Source organism: Vombatus ursinus, unplaced genomic scaffold (assembly GCF_900497805.2).
Source record: "Vombatus ursinus unplaced genomic scaffold, bare-nosed wombat genome assembly UNPS02014786.1, whole genome shotgun sequence".
Taxonomy (NCBI): Eukaryota; Metazoa; Chordata; class Mammalia; order Diprotodontia; family Vombatidae; genus Vombatus; species Vombatus ursinus.
The window spans coordinates 28,194,713-28,217,211 of NW_020954564.1; the positions used below are offsets into that span (position 1 = coordinate 28,194,713).

General features: G+C 43.2%; 1 protein-coding gene across 1 annotated transcript in view; it reads left to right on the forward strand.

Annotated features, from left to right (window-relative positions):
• Positions 1–22,499, forward strand: part of GPT2 (glutamic--pyruvic transaminase 2) — a 54,121-nt gene that overhangs the window by 28,154 nt on the left and 3,468 nt on the right. Inside the window, exons 5-10 of the mRNA XM_027867771.1 lie at positions 1,977–2,220; positions 6,862–6,941; positions 8,246–8,382; positions 13,064–13,238; positions 16,069–16,224; positions 19,710–19,822. Coding sequence (XP_027723572.1) covers positions 1,977–2,220; positions 6,862–6,941; positions 8,246–8,382; positions 13,064–13,238; positions 16,069–16,224; positions 19,710–19,822 — 905 coding nt within the window. The remainder of the gene's footprint in view (positions 1–1,976; positions 2,221–6,861; positions 6,942–8,245; positions 8,383–13,063; positions 13,239–16,068; positions 16,225–19,709; positions 19,823–22,499) is intronic.

The window sequence follows — 22,499 nt, forward strand, 5'->3', positions numbered from 1 at the left end:
CCCTAACCTACTTTGTATATTTATAAAAAATTATAAAAAATGATTGTCAACAAAATTCTCTAGAAGCCCAGAGCCCCCGGCTAAGATAATGCCCCTGGCATTTTAGATGGAGGTTCAAGCCTCTGTCCTGTTTTTTTCTGTGTACCTAGCTGCCTCTAGGCAGTTGGTGGCACAGCCGTAGAGCCATCCTGCAGTCAGGAAGACCTGAGTTCATTTTAACTTCAGATACTTATTAGCTGTGTGATCCTGGGCAAGTCACTTAACCTCCGGCTGACTCCATTTCCTCATCTGTAAAATGGGGTTAATAGTAGTACCTACCTCCCAGAGTTGTGAGAATCAAATGAGGTAATATTTGATGAGTGTCTGGCACTTAGTAGGCTCTTAATAAGGGCTTGTTTCCTTCCTTCCTTTCCGCTGTACCATGGAGAGTGGGATACTCATTAGGTGATATCTAGAATCTAGGATTTGAAGGGACTTGTCACAGGGAGGCTGTTCATACCCTCAGAGTCTAGAGATGGAAACTGTTCCCCTTTTTCTGAGGCTTTCTTTGTCTTTTGTTCTCTTTGTCTGAAAAGGAGGAGGAAGAACGCTAGGTGTTTGGATGGTTGGAGAGGTTTCGTTCTCATTTCCTTTGCTAGGCTTTGATCTTTATCCTCTTGTGAGGGAGGCCGGCAATATTATTTTCCCCACTTGACACATGATTAAACTGATAAGCAGAGAGGTCACTTGCCATGGGTCACAGAGCAGGTGTATGGCAGAACTAGGGCCTAGAATCCAGATTTCCTGAAATTCTTTTAAGAATGTTAGAGAAAAAAAAGAAATGTTATAGTGAGGGAGGCCCAGAGAGGCTTTCCAGTGATGATAAAGCAAGTGTGTGCCCAAGCCAGAACAAGAACCCATGGCTTCTGGTTTGGGCTTATTTTTTAACTCTGCTGTCAGGAATATCCTGTTTCATCCAAGATGTTTTGAGTAGACAGTGACAAGGAAGACAGCTGTCTGCAGTAATTCGGTGTCAAGCATAGCCCTTTGATAGATTGTGTTCATGAAGTTCCAACTCTACATAGTCAATATGGGAAGGAACAAAAGAGAACACAGGCCTGTGTACGGAGTGGGAGGTTGTTCCACTAGGAATGTGGTTTTGGCTTCTTAACTGAATGAATTATCTACCCCCTGGAAGACCCTGCATTAGGGATTTTTCTCCCACATGGTTTCAGCATGAGTCTTACACCCGCATTGCCCACATTGCTCTCTGGCTTGAAAAACAGAGATTATAGTTCCCTCTAGTGGATTAGGATGGTAGTGCTGTGGAGGGGGAGGCAGGGTTATTTTTCCATTTGAGAGCATAAGGTTTTAAGTGGGAAGGAACCTTAGAAATTATCCAGTGGTGTCCATTCCCCACTCATTTTATAGATGGGGCCAGAGAGGTGAAGTAATTTATTCCAGGTGGCAAACATCAAAGGTAGGACTTGAATCCAAGTCTTACAGAACCACAGAGTTTGAAGGGACCTAAAAGGCTGTCTGCGCCTGCCTATCCCTCATAAAGAATCCCTTCTGTTTCAGAATCAAATGTAATAATATAGGCAATGTATTTTGCAAGCCTTGAAGCACTTTATAAATGCTTTTGCTATTAAGAGGAAGTTTTTCCTTCTACAGGGACTGAGTATGCCACTTTTACTGTGAAGCCAAGGCTTTTTTCATTTGTCTTTTCATGGGTTCTGAAAGGGAAAAGGTCAACCCAAGTCCTAAGGGTTTCCTGGATGGAGTTGAATTAGATGATTTCCAAAGACCCTTTTATCTCTAGTAGTCTGTGAGCTGTGTATAGTCCTAGGCGTTGTGTAGGAGTGTTAGAGGTTTCTTTCACAACCGGAACAAAATTATAGTTTGGTTGGTTGGCCTATGTTTGTGAAAGGTAACCAGGACTAGGTGGGTGATGAAAAAAGCCTAATTCAACTTCCCCCTCCCTTTCCCCCTTGTAGACAATTCTAAAGATTCTGGTGTCTGGTGGAGGAAAGTCCCGGACTGGAGTGTTGATCCCCATCCCCCAGTACCCTCTGTACTCAGCTGTCATTTCGGAGCTGGATGCCATCCAGGTGAACTATTACCTGGATGAAGAAAACTACTGGGCTCTGGATGTAAATGAGCTCCGACGTGCAGTGACTGAAGCCAAGGAGTACTGTAACCCCAAAGTCCTCTGCATCATCAATCCTGGGAACCCTACAGGTAAATGGTGTTGAAGAAATCACCCAGACAGCCGTGATTTTCAGCTTAATCAAAACATATCTTTACTTCTTATGGGCATTATGATGAGGTCTAGAGGTTAGGAGTGCTGGAACCCCAAGATCATGACACACGGGACCTGCCCGAAGGAATTCCGACCCAAGCCTTCTTTCAGCCAAAGACAAGGTTTATTAAAGATCCGCCATATTGGCCAGACTCTTAAGGAATCTGAGCACCTGTGAGCTAGTGGCCAGATAGTAAAAATCTCAGCAGTGGCTAGATTATAAGAATCAGAGCAGTGGCTAGAATTTAGGAATCTGAGCATCTTAATGGAGATGAGATGGACCTTATATACAGAAAGACTATGGGAGGGATCTAGGAGTGGCCAAGTAGTCTATGAGGTAATAGAACTTCAGGGGTGGCCGAGGGAGAATGGAGCCTAGGTAGGATTAAGGGTGGGGGATGATAGAGGGACACATAGGGAGGTCTAGGCTAGGTTAAGGGTAATAGATTGAGCATAGCCACAATTAAAGGCCAGTTGATGGGATTATAGCCTCAGGGGAACACCAGAGATTTGGCCATGTGGGAAAGTCCAGGGTTTTTCTTTTTTGGGGTCTAGATCCCATCCTCATCATTAATAGATCAAGTATTCAACCCAGTCTAAGTGCTATGTGAGGTTAAACATTTTTATACTCTTTGAGGGAAGGGGGAAATCAAATGAGGGTCTCAGGATTAGTGGAGGTGTCTGAAACAGAACAGATAATGGTGGGGTATGACGTAGAATCACGGAGGCCCAGCAGCCATAGACAGCAGGTTATGAAGGCATTTCCATTGTTCCCTGTGGAGGTAGCAGAGTTTCCCAGAAGGGATTTCCTCGTGGTAGTGTTTAATTCACTGATAGTCCTTTGTGCTGCTACTAAGCTTCTCAGAGTCTAACAGCAGAACAGTAGGCCTAGAATCCTGATGCCACAGGAGGTTCCTTTTATTTTACCAAACTGGAGTTTGGAGTGAGTAGGGTAATAATTATAGTAACTCACAGCCTAGAAGGGCAGTATGAGGTTATGAATCATGTAGAGAGCTATCCTCAGAGTCAAGGTGACCTACCTGGCTTCAAGTCCTGTCTTGGAAACATACTAGCTGTGTGCACGTCCCATGACCTCTCAGGGGCTGGGGCAACTCTCCAATGCTCTAAGTTCAGAAGAGTGGCTGGCTAATCTTCATCGGTGGAGAGAATTTTCTCTCACTAATGAAATCATAGGTCTGTGCTCCCCCCCCAAAAGCTTATATTATATGTCATTTTATAATTTATACTTTTTTTAATGCAATTTATACTTTTTTAGCACCTACTGTGTATGAAGTCAATAACAGCTATGTACTAGATACTATACCTTGCTGCCTCTCACATCTCATTTTACACTTGAGCAAACTAAGATTCAGAGGGTCTCAATGTCTTTTCCAGGACCATATAACTGAGTAAGTAGGAGAATTGGGTTTTAAACCCAAGTACTCTTGACTCCAGATCTACTGTTTGATCTTGTGAGGTAGGCAGTGCAACTATTATTCTCATTTTACTGATGAGGAATCTGTAGTATAGAGAGATTAAGTGATTTTTAAAAATCCATCCTGACTTACAATGCACATTTCTAGAGCTCTTTATAGTTTACTGAAAGCCCTTTCCTCAAACAAGCACATGTGATATGTGGTATAGAAATTGGATTCATTTATTTTTTGTTTGTTTGTTTTTGCTAAGCAGTGGGTTTAAGTGACTTGCCCAAGGTCACGATAGTGGATTCATTTTGCAGATGAAGACACTAAAAAAAATTTTTTTAACATTAATTAGGCACCTACTCTGTGCCAGGCACTGTGCTGAGCTTTGGAGATACAAAAAGAAGCAACAGACAGTCCCTACCTTCAAAGAGCTTGCGATCTAATGGGAGAGGGGACACACAATATGCAAGCAAATACATATATAAAGCAAGCTGTATACAGGATAACTAGGAAATAATTAACAGAAGGAAGGCACTGGAATTAAGAGGGGTTGGGGAAGACTTCCTATAGAAGGTGGGAAGTTAGTTGGGACTTAAATTCACCAAGGCCGGATGACTTCTCCAGGGTCAGATAGACCATTACATTAGTACATGTTGGAACCAACAAGGGGATACCTTCTTTTGATGAGGCTTCTGTATGCTCATTAAGTCACTATGAGCAAATCAATGGGGAAGTTTTTCAGGGAAAGGTTGTGGTTTTGAGACTAGTCTCCTGCCTGCCTCTACAAACAGTTAACTAATTGGAGGTAGTTTAAGCAGAAACTTATCTATTAAGGTATAATCTAATTGACTGTTTAAAAGATTGACATGCTTTTCCTACCATTTTCAAATTCTTATTTGTTTTTTATGAGCCAAGGTATGTGTCCCCTCCTCGGTCCAGAACGTAGTGTGTGTTTTGAGATCTGAGTAAGAAATGCCATGTGACTTGTCTCATTTCCAAAGAGGTGGAGGACTACAGGTGCAGAATGTTGCATAACCAGTCTGATGTGTTTGCTATATTGGTGGGTTTTGTGTAACATTTGCCCCCCCTCAGTATTACAGGAATGTTTAGCTGTAAGGGTGAAAGGGGGTAGAGGAGGACTTGCCATTTGGAAGAGAATCAGATTTTTCATGGGTTGAAAAGCAACATGAATAGTGTATATTTTTCTTTTGTTGTTGTTTTAAACAACAGTGTTATACACAACACTGCCTGAGCCTGTCCTGGCTGCTAGCTTCACATTCCTTTTATTCAGCCTGAAAAATCCATTAAATGAGCACTGTTCCCTTTCCCTTTGGAGATAAAATGTGCAGCAGCTGAAATGTGTCTGAGTTCATTCTGGAATCTTTTTTTTCTGGGGCATAAATTGTTGCTCAGATGGTGAAAACACCATTTGAATTCCTGGTGGACACTACTCTTTTATCATTCTAAAGTTTTGGGGTTTGGTGTGTTTTTTCTTTTTGGTGGGCTGTTGTTTTGTCACTACAGTCTATAACAAAAGCTGTTAAAGCAAAACTGATTGGTTGTTATAATTAACTTTTGTTTCATTTTGGTTTCATTTACATTATGGTCTTTTTGTTTATTGTTCTTTCTCCCCAGTCAGTCCATACTAGTCTTCCTGTGTTTCTCTGAATTCCTCACACTGGTCATTTCTTATGGCACAATAAATCCCCTACCTTTCATATGCCACAGTTTATTCAGTCATTTATCTATTGATGGACACCCACTTGGTTTCCAGTTCTTTGCTCCCACAAAAAGCTATGTTGCAGTTGCTTTTCACCAATTTACTTCGGAAAATACTTTCCTTATCCACAGCTACCTGAAAGGGAGAAAAAAAAATCACATGAGTTTGTAAAGAGATTCTGGGAATATTAATAATAATAATACCTAATATTTACATAGCCATTACTATGTGCTAAGGACTTGACAAATATTTGGTCTCTATTTTTTTTATTATTATCATCCCCATTTTGCAGTCAAGAAAACTGAGAAAAACAGGCTAGATGTAGAAATGGGTTGTTCACTTGGTTTACGTTTAAAATGAAGATCACCTGTCAGTTAGGAGGAAGGATATGCTGGCCATATGTTTCTGTAGTTTTTTTTGTTTCTTTAGACAGTGGCCCCAAACAAGACCTTTCTATGCCCTTAAGCCTCAGAAACTATGCCCCCTGCCCCATCTGTAGTGTCTCAGTAAGGGCTTTGATTTTTCATAGCAACCCAAGCAACTTGAATTGCAACAAAATGAATATTGATGGGTTGTGGAAAGCCTGGGCTTTTCAAACTTTAAAAAGTTATACCTGATAAATAGCTTAGGTCAGGGGCAGGCAGTGGATAGAGCACCTCCTGGAGTCAGGAGGACCTGAGTTCAAATTCGGCCTTAATCACTTAACACTTAATAGCTGTGTGCCCCTGGGCAAGTCACTTAACCCCAATCACCTCACCAAACAAGCAAATGAATGAATGAATGAATGAATGAATGAAATAGGTCTAAGGTGCTAAGTCTAATCATGAAAAGCAAACAACACACCTATATGACTTCTGAGCACCTTTTAGAGTTGGAACACTCCCCTGTGGTAATACTATAGGCGGATTAGGGTGCAAATAAGGACTTAAAACTTTCAGAAGGGACTCCTGGATTGATGCCAAAACTCATAATGATCAGGGGGCTGTAATAATTTGTTCCTGATTATGGGTTGGTTTGTGGTTGCCTGGGCATAAGGGGATCCATATGACTTGGTGAGGCTTGACAAGAAGATAGCTGAGTTAATTTATTCATTTCCCTCAGTTTATTCCCCTCCTGCTGTTTGCGACATTTCTCCCTATTCCAAAAAAGTATATGACAGTCTAACTAGTAATTTACTCATCTGTCTGCTGTGGGGAGCTGTGCTCCAGCAGGTTAAGAAAGGTTGCTTTTTGGGGGCTCCTAAGGCATACCATCTAAGGCAAACCACACTGACTCTGGCATGATAGTGACTGGAGAGAGGAGGGTAGATCCAGGACATTGTCATAACTGGAAGAGTGTACAGAGGTTCTGGATGGAAAGCTGGGCCTGGTGCCAATATAAATAAATTTAAATTGATTTTTGGTTTTGTTTTCTTTTGCTGGGTGGGGTCCTTCCAGGTCAGGTCCAGAGCAGAAAATGCATTGAAGAAGTGATTCACTTTGCTTGGGAAGAGAAACTCTTCCTCTTGGCTGATGAGGTAAGAGAAGCCTGGACACTTTCTGTTTCTCAGACTGGTCCTGGGTGTGGAGCCACATAAAATAGTTATATGTGTACAGTACTTTCCAGCTTTCAGAGTATCTGACATCCATTATTTTGTGTTACTATTATGACAGCCTTTTGAAATAGGGAGGGCAGAGCTTCTTACCCCATTTCACAGATAAGGAAACTGAGGCTCAGAACTCTTATTTCTGCTAGCACTTTTATGGCCAATCAGTAAAAGTCCTTTCCTCACAACCACCCTGTGAGGGGGCTATCTGTGGTCACATGTATAATCCTGTGGTTAGAGGTATAACCCTAGGAGGGTTTCTGGCTCAAATTTAAGTTAAGTGGCTTGTCTGGTCACACAGCTTGTTAAGTGTCACAGCCAGGATTGGAACCCAGGTCCTCTGACCACCACGTTCCAGTATCTTTTCTGGACACCGGATTATCTCTTAGAAACTTAATGAATCGCTGGGTTGTTAGATAAAGTGGTAAAGAAGCCCAGGCTTCTGTGGTTTTATCAGTGTGTTCCCAAAGTCCCTTGTGTAACCAAAGAAATAGGCATCTCAAGTCTTCTTCCCTTCCCCCCAGGCTAGAAATACCACTGAGCTCTGGTGTTGTGTCTTTATGACACTTGACTTGGCCCCTTCAGGACTGGGTGTGAATGTTGGGTGGGCATCACAGTCTGTTATGGTGGCCTCCCACTTGGCCACGAGGCAGGTCCCACAGGAATGCTGCCCCAGCCTGCCTTGCCCGGACCCAGCCTCCACAGAGCTCAGTGGGGCCACCTTGGGCAAGCCCTTAACGCTCCCAGGACTCAGTTCTCTTATTTGTAAAATGAGGGAATCGGACTGGATGGTTCCTGGAGTCCCTTTCAGCTGCACAGCTATGATTGTGTGGTGTTTCCATCTTCAGACATATTTTATTTTATTTTTTCAATTAACAGACGTCTAACTTTTCCCTCCCCTTCACCCCCTTCCATCTCTCTTTGAAGAAAGAAATACAAAGCCCTTATAACAAATACGCATAACTAAGCAGAACAAATTCCCCAGCTGGCCCAGTCCAAAAGACATGCCTCAGTCTGTGCCCTAAGTCCATCAGACTTAGGAGGTGGGCGGCGTGTTCCATCTTGCGTCGTCTGGAATCATGGTTCCAGTTGACCAGAGTTCTTGAATCTTTCAGAAGTTGTTTGTCTGTAGAGTTTTGTTGTTATTGTATATAAGTTGTTCTGCTTCTGCTTATTTTAATTTACGAGAGTTCACACACAGACTTAACTTTGCTTCCCCTGGGTGGATTTCTCAGGTGTATCAGGACAACGTGTATCCTAAGGACTGCCAATTTCATTCCTTCAAGAAGGTTCTCTATGAGATGGGCCCAGAGTACTCAAGCAATGTGGAGCTTGCATCCTTCCACTCCACCTCCAAAGGCTACATGGGCGAGTATGTCAACATTGGCTTTTTTTTTTTTTTTTTTTTTTTTGCTGTTTGTTCAAGGATGTGGAGAAACTTAAATTCACCTCTACTGTCCTAAGGTTGACTCACTTGAACACAGGACAAATCAACTAATCGTGTGCTCCTGATAATTCAAGAAGTTGTATTTACTTTACAGATCTGTGATTCCATCAGTCTGAGCCCTCTCTTCGTTGCACATTGCAATACCATAGTCTTTCAGAGTTTTTGTGACCTGATAATGAGCCTCCCCAAACTTACATAGGCTTATCCTCAGACAGCAGACCTATAGGTCATCACTAGTCTGGTATTTCAGGCATTTCCAGGTTGGTAGTAGATACCAGGGCAGCTAGGTGGTACAGTATATAGAGTACCAAGCCTGGAGTAAGGAAGACTTACCTTCCTGAGTTGAAATTTGGCCTCAGAACTTACCAGCTGTGTGACCCTGGGCAAGTCATTTAACCCTGTGTGCCTCAGCTTCCTCTTCTGTAAAATGAGCTGGAGAAGGAAATGGCAAACCACTCCAATATCTCTGCCAAGAAAATTCCAAATGGGGTCACCAAGAGTTGAAACTGACTGAAATGACTGAACAATAACAACATTAAGTAGATACCAGAGCTTATTCTCTGCTGATGAAGCCATTGAGAATCCAAAATCCCCTCCACAATTCTGTGAGCCATCAAAGGAGGCTTTTAGTGAAGTGCTTTCCCTTCACTAATGAATGAATGAATGAAAAAGAATTTATTAAATGCTTACTATATGCCTGATTCTGTTCTGAGCTCTTGAGATACAAATATTAAAAAACAAGACAATACATGGCCTCAAGGTGCTTATATTCTAATGAAGGAAGACAACCCCGGTAAAGGAGTAGTAGCTCGGAAAGGTGTTTTGGACTGGGAAATCACGAGGACAGTGAGTAAAGTTGTAGAAAACTGCCTGACATACTTTTTAGGAATGGGAGTGTTGTTTTGATTACTGTTCCCAGAGCAAGAAGTAGAATGCAGGAGGAGAGATAGGTATGTGGACAGCAGCATGGCAGGAAGATGGCCAGAGTGCATCATGGAAGGCCCATGGGTAGATAGGACAAAGCTATCAAGAGCCTAGGGCCCTAAGGTGGGAGTTGGAGTGCCAGGTATTACCTCTTAAATTATAGCTATAAGAGGAAAAAAATACATGTACATGAGGATAAAATTCCATACTGCTGGAACTGAGGAATAGCTTTAGTAGATTCTGGAGACTAGACATATCCATGTGAGTGGAACATGTTAGCTGGAAACTGCCTAGCCTAGGGCAATATGGGGGTGGGGATCTCTGGGCTAGTGAGTACTAGGCCTCATCTTATAGCGTCTTGTCACAGGCAGTAGACAAATTCAACTAAAGAGTTATTAAGCACTTGCTCTGTGCAAGGCATAGTAGACAAATGCCCAAGCAGGTTTGCTTGACATGAATTCTGGCAGGCCATAGTGGGAACCCAAGATCTGGGACTGGAGAATGGAACGAGGACCTGGGTCCTGGAAGGACTGGTTTATAGAGCAGGGATTCAAGACATGGGAATGGGGGATCCAGTTACTAGAAACTTGGGGGTCCAGAATCAGGCAGGACCCAGCCGCAGAGATGATGACCCTAAGAACAGTGAGCTGTGTAGCCAAGAATCCTTATGTGTCCCTGCTGAAGGGCTCCACTTTCCCAAGACAGGGCGGAGGCTACAGGTGACTCTTTAGTGCCATTACCTGTAGAAACTGCAGAGCAGCCACGTCGAGGGGCCAGACCAGCCATTCTGTATTTACTCCCAGAAGTAGATTGGGCTGAAATGAGATTGTGTAGTAGAGCAGTCCTACACAGAAACCTTCGTGTCTGGAGCCCCAGCACAATTAAGCCACACTTGAAAGAAACCAGGCCATGGAAAGGAAGACCCAGACCCATGGCAGCTGTGAATCCTTTTGGCCGGTCGTGCTTCTGGCCACCGGACTGTACCTGGAGTGTAGGCAGAGGAGGGTAACCAAGATAGTAAGTGGACTACTGAGGATGGGTTGAAGAAAGTGGGGGTGCTTAGCTTTGGAGAAGAGAAAACTTAGAACAAGTTGGCAGAAGGCTTAGATGTGTTCTGCTTGACCCTGGGGGACAGAACAGGGGAGCGATGGTGGAATTCTGGAGAGAGGCAGGCTTGGACTCCATTGAAAGGAAAACTTCCTAGCATCGCTTGGCTTTCCAAAGATGGGGAAGGATACCTTGGAAAGCAGCAGATTTGAAGGAGGCTGTATGGCCACTTGTCTGGATGGTATGAGGGTCATTCTGAGTAGAGTTCTGGATTTGAAGTCAGCCAGTCCTGAGTTCAGATCCTGCCTCAGACACTTATGAGCTCTGTGACCATAGGCAAGTCACTTAACCTTTCTCAGTCTCGGTTTCTTCATCTATAAAATGGCCATAACACTAGCACATGGGTGGGGAGCCTGCGGCCTTGAGGCCACGTGTAGCCCTCTAGGTCCTCAAATGCAGCCCTTTGACTGAATCCAAACTTCGCAGAACACCCTTTAATAGAATCCCCTTGTACTAGCACCTACCTCACAGTGTTGTTTTGAGAATCAAATGAGACAGCTAATATTAAGTGCTTTGCAAACCTCCAAGTGCTATGTAAATGCTAGTATTGTTCGAAAATTAATACACACATGCAAAGTAAATCCCAGATAGGTTTGGGAGGGAAGGCAGCAGCAGCTGGGGGATCAGGAAAGATTTCGTGAAGAAGATGGTGCCTGAGCTGCATCATACAGGAAGAGAAGGATGCTGTGAGGCAAGAAAGGAGTGCGATCCTGGCATGAGGGTTGGCCAGTGCAAACATGGGAGGGAGGAATTGGAGTGTCATGAGTGAGGAACAGAGAGGAGGCCAGTTTGGACAGTCTCAGGGAGCTTACATTCTAACAGGAGAGACAGAATAAATACAAGGAGTCATTTAGGCTTAAAACTGCGCTCAGATTTTTGGGACACCCTATATAAAGAGAATAAATACAAAGTAGTTCAGTAGAAGGTTGTGTTCTAGCTACAAGGCTGTCTTAGCATGCTCTTGAGAACCCCTGGGAGTCAGAGATGGCTTTGGCTTTTTTGCAGGCTTGCCAGTTGGGAGCAGCAGCTGGATCATGGTGGATAGAATATGATGGGAAGGAGCTTGTGACATACGAGGTGGAGGAAAGAAGGGGACACAGCCCCCTGGGCTGCTTGTATTAGCAGAAGTTGTGTCTAGGGGCAGCTAGGTGGTGCAGTGGATAGAGCACCAGCCCTGAAGTCAGGAGGACCTGAGTTCAAATCCGGCCTCAGACCAAACACTTGACACTTACTAGCTATGTGACCCTGGGCAAGTCACTTAACCCCAATTGCCTCAAAAACAAACAAACAAAAAAAAACCCAGAAGTTGTGTTTACACCAGACTTCCATGTGATTTTAAGCTTCCTTCCCCTCAATGTTCCCCCTCCAAAAAAAAAAGTATTATTGATTTGAATAAATATTAAAACCCAGGTAGATAAGAGACCTACAGGGAAGAAGCTCCTTCTGACCCACCTTATATAATTTAAAACTAATGAGCAATGGCAGCTTCATTGTTGTCACAAATTGTAGCCTGTTACAGTCAGTTTATTATCCTAATAAACCTCAGATAATTAGGATGCTCAAGAATGGGCTCTTCTGGGCAGTTTCAACTCTTTTTACTTAAAAAATCTTTCAGGGACAGCCACATCACCTCCTGTTCCAGAAAGGTTAGTTGATACACCATAGTCGGGTCTGTCCCCATTCATTCTGAGTCTCAGGGTCTGCCCTCTGCACAATTAGTTGGCATCTTTCAGGCCTGTGGCTAGAGATGGAGGAAAATTAGGAGACTGGGCCAGATGTGGACTGACTTAGGATATCTCTCGGAAGATGGTTTTTAAAACCTAAAATTACCTGGACAGCATCTCTCGCATCTGGAGCCTTCTCTGTACTCAATAGTCCTCACTTTAGCTTGGGCCCTCGTCACTCCTTGCCTCGATTTTTGCAGTAACCCTCTCTCAGGTCTCTCCTCTCCTTCCGTCCTCCACACAGCTGCCCAAGGGATTTAACTTTAGCTCGGCTCTTACCATATCACACTCCTACTCAGGAAACTGGCGGCCCCCTATTGCCTCTGCAGTAAACTCTGAGCTCCTATTTAGCTTTTAAAGCCCTTCACAATCTGGCTCCAACTGATCTTTCAAGCCTCAATATGTACAATTTCTCCTTCCACACTCTGCAAACCAGCCATACTGACCTCTCAGCTGTTTCCACACATGACTCCCATCTCTGGCCTTCATGCCTTTGCCCTGGCTGTGCCCATGCTTAGAATGCACTCCCTTCTCGCCTCTGCCCCAGGGAATTCCCTTAGGGAGCAGCTCAGGCACCTCTTTCTATGTGAAACCTTTCCTTATCCCCCTCCCCACCTCCCAAACTCCTTTGTGTTTATTGTGTGTATACTCATGTATGTACTTGGTGTATCCCCAGTTCAAATGTAAACTCCATGAAATTATCCCCAGTGCCTGGCACTCCTTCTAAATGTTTGTCGACCGATTTATTAGAATAATAAATATGGAGGTAGGTGTTTAGGTTACACCTAAACTTGATTTCAGTCCATCAGGGCTTTCCCCTAACTTTTGCCCTCTTCTCCTTCCCTGGCTAGGTGTGGCTACCGAGGGGGCTACATGGAGGTGATCAACTTACATCCAGAGATTAAGGGACAGCTCGTCAAGATGCTCTCTGTCCGGCTCTGTCCCCCAGTGTCTGGACAGGCAGCCATGGACATTGTCGTGAACCCGCCTGTGCCTGGAGAGGAATCTTTTGAGCAGTTCAATAGGGTGAGTATAAATGGCCCCACTCACCTCTGGTGTCCTGACTATGTCCTGGTAGGCCAAGAGGATCCTCGAATGGGACCGTTAGGTATCTTAGAGCTCATCCGATGCAAACTCTTCATTGTGTAGGTAAGGAAACCAAGGACCAGAGAGAGGAAGTGATTTGCTCAAAGTCACACAAGGTAGTAAGTAGTAGAGCTGAGAATCCCTTCTTTTCTGACTGGGCCTGCTAGGGAGAGTGGTAGACTTGAAGTAAGTAAGACCTGAGTTCAGATTCTGCCTCAAGACACTTACAAGCTCTGTGACCCTGGACAAGTCACTTAACCTCTCTCTGCCTCAGTCTCCTCATCTGTAAAATGAGGGGATTAGACTTGATGGCCTCTTAAGGTTGATCCCACTTCCAGATATGTGATCCTGTGACCCCCAAATCCAGTCCTGTTCCCAAACTCCATTGCATTTGCTTTGGTTAGAGCAAGAGAGGCCATGGTCACGGCTTCCATCTTGGTATAGACTGGTTAGCTTTCTGTGGTAATAGAGCATTGATCCCCAGTCCCTGATCAGGCTTCTTGCAGATGTGCCTCCTAAGGATGAGCTTACCTTGTATGTGAAGGACTCAGTGCTATTCTGCACTCCTCTTCTTCCTGATCAGGGTTAGGGCAGCATCACTCTCCACTACCACTGGTACCCAAGTCTAGTGCTCTTCCCACTACACTGCACAGTCATAGGTCATGTTTTCCACCATCTCCCAAACCTCGTATACTCCTACTCTTAATTTCTAGAGCAGTTGGAAGCCGAAAGAGAATGACTTTTATTGAAAAAAATCCTTCTTTTGTATTCCTCCTTCACAGTGCCTAGCATAGAGCAGGGCATTGATGAAAAACTCTGGTTTATGTAGAGCATGGGCTCCTACCTTTTTGTGAGTCCATGAGCACTCTGGTGATGCTTATGGATCCCTTCTCAGAATGTTTTTAAATGCATAAAATAACATTCATAGGATTACAAAGGAAACCAATTATAACAATACAGTTTTTCTTAAGTTCATAGATCCTGGGTTACATCAAGTCATAATAGAGACTTGTTCTCTTTTAGGCTTCACAGAAAGTGAACCAGGTAGGCAGAGCCAGTAGGTTTTTCTTTTTTTGGTTGTTGTTGTTTTTTAATAAGGAAACGGGATGAGAGAGACGGAGTTCTTTGTCCAAGGCCATACAGTGATAGAGATGGGACTCAAAACCGGGTCTTCTGATATTTCAGTCATCAGCAGAGGGAACTGGGATGTTTAGTCTGTAGAAGATTCAGGCGAGACGCGTTAACTTGTTCATATTTGAAGGACTGGCATGTGGAGGAAAGATTAGTTTTGTTCTTTTTGAGGCAAAACCAGGAACAGTGGGCAGACATCCCAAACAAGTGACTTAAATTCTGTGGATTCTGGGATCAGTGGTGGTTGTTGAGAGACTCATCCTGCAGAATGGGCACATCTGGTTTTGCCAAAGTTTCCTAGTCTGGGTGGACATCCTGGGATGTCACTACGGGTACCTGGACAAGGCAACAGAAAATCATGAGTTTTATAGGAAGAGAGGCAGATTTGTAGGCATGTGCCATTGGTTTCCCATTCTCTGTCGTCAAAAGCAAGGAGATACTTAGGATTGGTTTGTGATTGGTTAGTGAATCAAATTGGGAGAGCCAGCCAGGGTATGTCCAGGGAGTGGAGGCATTTCCAAAGCAGAGGCAATCTCCTTCATGTGGTTCTTATGGGCCTCTGAGAGGTCAAAAATACCAGAAAGAGATTTTGGAACTATTACATGCTAGAAGAGATCAGACCTCAGAGCACAGTCCATTCAAATCCACTCCCAGTGGCGTCAGTGCTTTCCTGTGATGGGAACCCTGTATCCCTGGCTCTGCCCTTTGAGTCTGGAGGCTGGTTGCTATACTGAGAACCAGGAAGCTTTCCTCGGGGCATCATGGGCTGTTCCAGGAAAATATGGCAGTTTCATTTTCAGCTGCAGATCTGAGAAGAGGAGAGAAACATGGTTTTTCTGCCCAAATTCCAGAGCTAGGAGCAAGATGTGAGCATCCTGAGTGGAGCAGGATGAAGAAATAACTCTGCTTGTGAGTGGAGTGGAGCCGTGGGATGGAGAGGAAGAAAGTTTGACAGTAACCCACCTGGCCAGCACTGCCGCCTTCATTCTGCAGGACTTCTCAAGTCCGGGACACACGAAATCAAAAGACTTTGAGATCGAAGGAGTCTCAGAGGTCCTCTGCCAGTTCCCTCGTTTACACATAAGGAAACTGAGGCCTAAAGAGGGGAAATGACTTTGCCTCAAAGTCAAGTAGACCTTGAACAGAGCCAGGAATCAAACTGAAGTCTCCAGGATGCCCAAATCCTGTGCTCTTGTCACTGCCACACAGCCATATGTCGTGCTTTCATCACCTCCCAAACCTCATACTCACCTTCTCTGATTCCTAGAGCAGCTGGACAGCCCAGAGAATGACTTTCTTTGAAAGTAACAAGTGGCAAATGCATTCTGGTTTGGGTTCTCCACTAGGCGTCTCTGGGCTTGTTTCAGTTAGCTTCTTGGGTCCTCCCCCTACCTATTTTCCTTCTTTGTAAAATGGGGAGGGAGATATAACTAGATGATCTTAAAAGTTCGTTCTAGCTCTTAAACCTCAGGCAACCCTACAATAGGATGATAACCTTATATCCTTGTGAGGAAAAGGCTCCTTCCAGAGTTTTATTGGGATTATTCCAACAGAAAGAACCATTTCCAGAGACTAGTCATTCTGTTACTGCCCAAAGTGAACTTAACCTCTTCTCTTTTTTCTCTCTTTTTTTCCACAGGAGAAGGAGTTTGTCCTGAGCAATCTTGCAAAAAAAGCTAAGCTTACAGAAGATTTGTTCAACCAAGTCCCAGGAATTCACTGTAATCCCTTACAAGGAGCAATGTATGCCTTTCCCAGGATCTTCATCCCAACGAAGGCAATTGAGACAGCTAAGGTGTGTTGGTCCTTCCGGCTCTGACTCTTATCTGAATTCAAATCCTGCCTCAGACAATAGCTGTGTGACCCTGGGCAAATCACTTACGCCGTTTGCCACAGTTTCCTCATCTGTAAAATGAGGATAATGATAGCACCTACCTCCCAGCATTGTGAGGGTCAAATGTGAGAATGCTTGTAAAGTGCTTAGCACAGTGCTGGGCACATAGTAAGCACTACATACATGTTAGCTGCTCTTATGATTACAGTGGCAGCTGGAACAGGGGCTACTATTAGGCAGGGGTATGTGTTTTAGCCCTGAAAAAAGGATATTTATTCTTGGTCTCTTGGTTCCTCTGCTGGCTCAGCACCTGGATTAAGAATCAGGTCAGTGGCTTATATTTGCTGTGCAATAGAGAAGAGACCAGGGCTGTGTGCAGGACTTTGCCATCTCATTTTGGCAAATTCAAATGAAAGTAAACTCAAATTTAGCCTGAATTTCTGGTTAATATTCTTACTAGGAGTGGAGAATGGTGATTTTCCACTTAATTCTCAGAGATTGATTGTCAAATAAACCATGCATGTAGCACTGAGCACAATGCTTGGCACTGTGAGTTAGCAATAAATCCTTGCAGAATTAAATCTACACCCACTGTGTGTAGAATACTGTGTTAGCAGTAGCTGTTTCAAAGAGGTAGAGAAGGCTGGCATTGGGGGTAGGGCAGTACTCATCCACACAGGATGAGTACAAGGTGAAAAATATGTCAGAATAGAGTTAAGGAAACTATAATGAAACTATTGCAGTATAGTCAAAGTTACTGGTAATGCGGGCATATACTAGGATGACAGAGGGGAGAATTTAGAGGAGGGGCCAGATTCAAGAAATGCTACAGAGACAGAATCAACAGGGTCTATTGCTGTGAGGGAGAAGGGGAAGGAAGTCACAGGTAACCCCAAAGGTGATTTCAGAGAAACCTGGGAAGACTCATGAACTGATGCATAGGGATGTGAACAGTACCAGGAGACCAGTTTATACAGTGACAACAATATGGTAAAGACAAATATCTTTAAAAGAATTAGGAACTCTGATCATTGCTAACCATAATTCCAGAGGACATATACATATATACACATATATGCATGCACACATATATAAATACATACAAACACGTATGTTGAGTCATTTTAGTCAAGTCTGACTCTCTGTGACACCATTTGGGGTTTTCTTGGCAAAGATACTAGAGTGGTTTGCCATTTCCTTCTCCAGCTTATTTGACAGATGAGGAAATGGAGGCAAACAGGGTTAAGTGGCTTGCCCAGAGTTTACACAGCTTAGTAAGTGTCATAGGCTGGATTTAAACTCAGGTCCTCCTGACTCCAGGACCAGCACTGTGTCCACTACATCACATAGCTTTCCCAATAAATACATTAAAAAAACAAATAAGTAGACAAATGAATATATATATACACATACCTACACACAAACATGTGTATTTTATATGTATATATATATGTATCACATTTATATGACCGGGATGGGGAAATTTATTTTATTTTCCTTTTGTATACAATTGGGGGGGTCAGTTTTTTTTGCCAATTGGAAAAAAATAGGATATAATTAAAATAAAACAAAATCACGGATAACCCTAAACTGCCACACATCAGAGAGAGAGAGAGAAAGAGAGAGAGAGAGAGAGTAAAAGGCAGTAAGTAGTACCATAGTAGGTAGAAGTAATAAAGCCAGAAAGAAGAGCAGATACATAATGGAAACTATACTTAAGCAGTTCATAAGAGTTAAAAACTGTGGCCCATAGAGGTCAAATTACTTGCTCAAGATCATACACAGTAGCAGAATTGGAATTCCAGTCTGGGTCCTCTTATTCCAAATCCAGTGCTTTTTCCACTACAAATTCCTTTAAGGTAACGTGATGAAATTCAGCTGGTTAATAGGGGCCCTTGATGGCCCCTATTGATGGTCGAAATTTTGTTGGGAGAGGAAGTTGAGATTGGGCAGAATTCTGTTGGGGGTTAGTTTTGGATTTCAGGTATTCAAATTCTCCAATTCCCAGGCTAACCTTTCTAAAGAAATGCACATTTATGTAACCTGAACTAGGCTTAGAAAATTGAGGACCGTGTGGTGCTTTAATGACTAGATGGGAATTATGAACATAAAAATGTCTCTGATGTGCTTGTCAGAACTTGAAAATAGTTTGCTTCTTTTATAATTTAAACATTCCCCTTGCATTGTTGTTTGAGTCAGGGTTACAGACTTTTTCTTTCTAGATTAATGCAGGAGTCCCCAGCTGTCCAAATGATCACAAAGTCCAGGTTAATAACATTTTATTTTCTTGCATTATTCACTTGTTGAATGGTAAGGTGTTGGCATGTAAGTGTCAAGTGTCTGAGGCTGGATTTGAAGTCAGGTCATCCTGACTCCAAGGCCAGAGCTCTATCCACTGCACCACCTAGCTGCCTCTCATGTGAGCTCTTTGCAGATGTATGGCTGCTGTTTTCTTGGAGAATCTCCTACCCATAGAAACCTCAAAATCTTTAGCTAAGTTCTTGCCATAGGAGAGCATGGTACATTTGTGTGTAATACTGTTTACTTTTCAGGGCACGTTCCTACCCATTAGTGACCATATTTGAGCCTCACCATAATCTTGTGAAGTCCATAGGACATGTATTACTTTACATCTTTTATAGATGGAGAAACTGAGGCTTGGAGAAGACAAATCACAAAAACATAGGTTTAGAGCTGGAAGGAACCTGAGAGATGATCTAATCTAGGCTTTCTTAACCTTTTTGGCATCATGGATCCCTTTGACAGTCTGGTGAAGCCTATAGACCCTTTCTCAGAATAATGTTTTTAAATGTTCAAAGTAAAATGCCTTGGATTACAAGGAGACTATTATATCAAAATTCATTTTTTTTAAGTTCATGGATCACTGGTTAATCTAATCCCAACCCCTCATTTTATAGATGAAGAAACCGAGGTCCAGAAAGAAGTGAATTGCCCCCAATGTCACACAAATATTTAACGGTAGAGCTATGATTTGAACTTGGGTTTCTTGGCACTCAGCCTAAGGCCCTTTCCACTGTAACTCACTGCATCCCATTGATGCCTTTGGGAGACAGAGCATATGTGTATGTTTTCTTCTGCTCTGTTTACTCCCTGCAGCATACCTCTTCCTAGGACCTAACACTTGCCCATGTGGAAAACAGCAGTGTGGTACAAGAAAAGTGTGCTGGATTTGGAGTCAAGGGATCCTCAGTTTGAATCCTCCCTCTGCCACTTACCACTCATGTGACTTCAAGCAAATCACTGTCCCTTCCTGGTCCTCACTTTGCTCACCTGCCAAATGATGGGGTTGGATTAGATGAAGGGACTCTTGAGGTCCCTTTCATCTCTAATTCTATGATCTTCTAAGAGTAGGAAAGTATCCCGTTGAGTTTGATGTGTATGTAAAAAGCAAATAATGACTCATTAACTCTGCTCCATCCCCTCAGGCCCATAAGATGGCCCCAGACATGTTTTACTGTATGAAGCTTCTGGAAGAAACTGGAATCTGTGTGGTACCTGGCAGTGGCTTTGGCCAAAGGGAAGGGACTTACCACTTAAGGTACTTCATGCTCTCTGTGCTTGGGGGGATGGTTCTGAATTTGGGGTGCAACTGTGGTTTCATGTGCAGCCCCAAGATGAGCTGAAGTTATAGGCCAGGGAGAGGTCTTTCTTTGGAGAAAAACCAATATCCACCCCCCTACCATTTTTTTTTCACATCAGAAGAATGTATGTCCTTTACCTAGAGATGTCAAAAATGTGATTATTTTCAGTCTCTTTTGGATGGTGATTTGCTTTATCCTTGTCCTCTGTTAATAATTGCTAATAGCTAACATTTTATCTGTGCTAGGCACTGTGCTAAATACTTTACAATTATTATCTCATTTGATCCTCACAATAACCCTGGGAGGTAATTGCTATTATTATCCCCTTTTTACAGTTGAGGAAAATGAGGCAAACAAAAGTTAAGTGACTTGCCCAGATAGTAAGTGTCTGAGTCCACATTTGAACTCAGGTCTTCCTGATTCCAGGCCTGGTGCTAGGTATTGCACCACCAAGCCATATGAACCTTAAAGGTTTTACAAAACACTCTTCTTCTCAACCTCCCTGTGAGATAATTAGTAGCAGTTGTATTCTCCATTTTGCAGATGAAGAAATTGAGGCCCAGAGAGAACTGATTGGCTCAAGTCACACAACCACATTGTGTTACATGAGAGATCTGACTCAAAAACCAGTGTTCGCTCCCATCTGCTAGGCTTTTTTCCATTCTGAAAAGGTGCTGCCTTTATGAAATTAGGAAATTCTCTTAACTTATGATAATACCACCTTCCACCTATGATAATACCACCTATTTGCATAGCTTCTAGTTTAAAAAATATATATATATATATATCTTATTTCTGTTGATACACAAATACTCAGTTGGATTTCTGATCTCATCACTTTAGAAACTCTCACCACTGATGCATATTTCAACCCATCCTGCCGATCTTATGTGACTCTTGTCCAAATTCTCCCAGCAAGGCTGCCCTTGCTTTCTTGTACCATGAAGAGGGAGGGGAAGAAAAGGTCCAGGACAACCTGGATTTGTATTGATTTGTATCAATTTGTATTGATATCTTTTGTTTTTATATCACATTCATTTCCAAATTTAGCCATTCCCTGTTTCCTCCTCCACTCATTGAGCTGCCCCTTATAACTGCTAAAAATCAGAGATAAAAAGCAATTCAGCAAGATTCACTGATGCGTTGACCATTTCTGACTTTATTCAGCATACCTCACCCACAGTATCCCACTTCTTCAGTGCAGGGAGGGAGGTGTATTATCTCCAGCAGATTTCCCCTTCCCTTATCCCCTCTTTAATCTTCAACCTCTCCCTAGCTACTGGATCTTTCCCTATTTCCTTCAGACACGACCAAGGTCTCATCTTTAGAAAACCTTCCCTGGAGTCAGCTATCTCCTCAAGCTGCCACCCAATAGCTTTCCTCCCTTTCTCAACCAAACTCTTAAACATAGTTGTCTGCACTCACTGCTTCTATTTGCTCTCCTCTCACCTCTTCTCACTCACTTTTCAGATCTTTACAGTCTGGCTTCCAACTTTGTCACTTAACTGAAACTTCTGTCTCCAAAGTTACCAGTGATCTCTGAATTGCCAAATCTGATAATCTTTTCTCAGTCTTCATCTAACTTGACCTTTCTGCTGCATTTGATACTAATTGACAGCCATCTTCTCTTGGATACTTACTCCTCTGTAGGATTTCATGACTCTCATCTCACCTGGTTCTCCTCTGACCCCATGTGACCTCTACTTCTCAGTATCCTGTGCTTAATCATAATCTGTACCTCATCCCCTACCTGTCAGTGTTCTCCAGGGCTTTGTCCTAGACCTAGACACTTTTCTCTCTATGCATTTTCTCTTGGGGGCTTCCTCAGTTTCCATGGGTTTAATTGTTCTCTCTGCAGATGACTCATAGATCTATATATCTAGCCCCAGTCTTTCCTCCGAGTTTCAGGTCCATGTCACCAGCTGACTATTGGATATTTCAAACTTGACATGTCCAAAGTAGAACCTATTATTATTATTATTCTTCCAAACCCATCCCTCTTCCAAATTCCCCCGTTTCCCTTGAGGGAACCACCATTTTTTTTTTTTTTTTTTTTGAGTTAGGCAATGGGGTGAAGTGACTTGCCCAGGGTCACACAGCTAGTAAGTGTTATGTGTCTGAGGCCAGATTTGAACTCAGGTCCTCCTGAATCCAGGGCTGGTGCTCTATCCACTGCACCACCTAGCTGCCCCCTTGGGAACCACCATCTTTACAGTCACCCAAATTTGAAATCTTGGTGTCATCCACACCTCCTCACTGTCACTCACCCTGCATATCCAGTCACTTGTTAGATCTTGCTCTTTCTACTTCCACCTCTGACCCCTTCTTTCTTCACACAATTCTCAGTTTATTTCATGTCCTCGTCACCACTAGCATATTGCAGCAGCCTTCTACTTGTCTTCCTACCTCATCTCTGCCCAGTACCATCTCATCTTCAAAACAGCTGCCAAAGCCCTTTTCTTTAATTGTAGAGCGGATCATGCCACTTCCCTATTCCTCAAACTCTCTATTGCCATTAGAAAAAAATATAAACTCCTCTGTTAAGCCTTCCAAGCCCTCAACCACCTGACCCCAGTCTATCTTTTGGGCTTCTTTGTGTGTTACATTACTCTCCCTTTGTATTCCATGATCCAG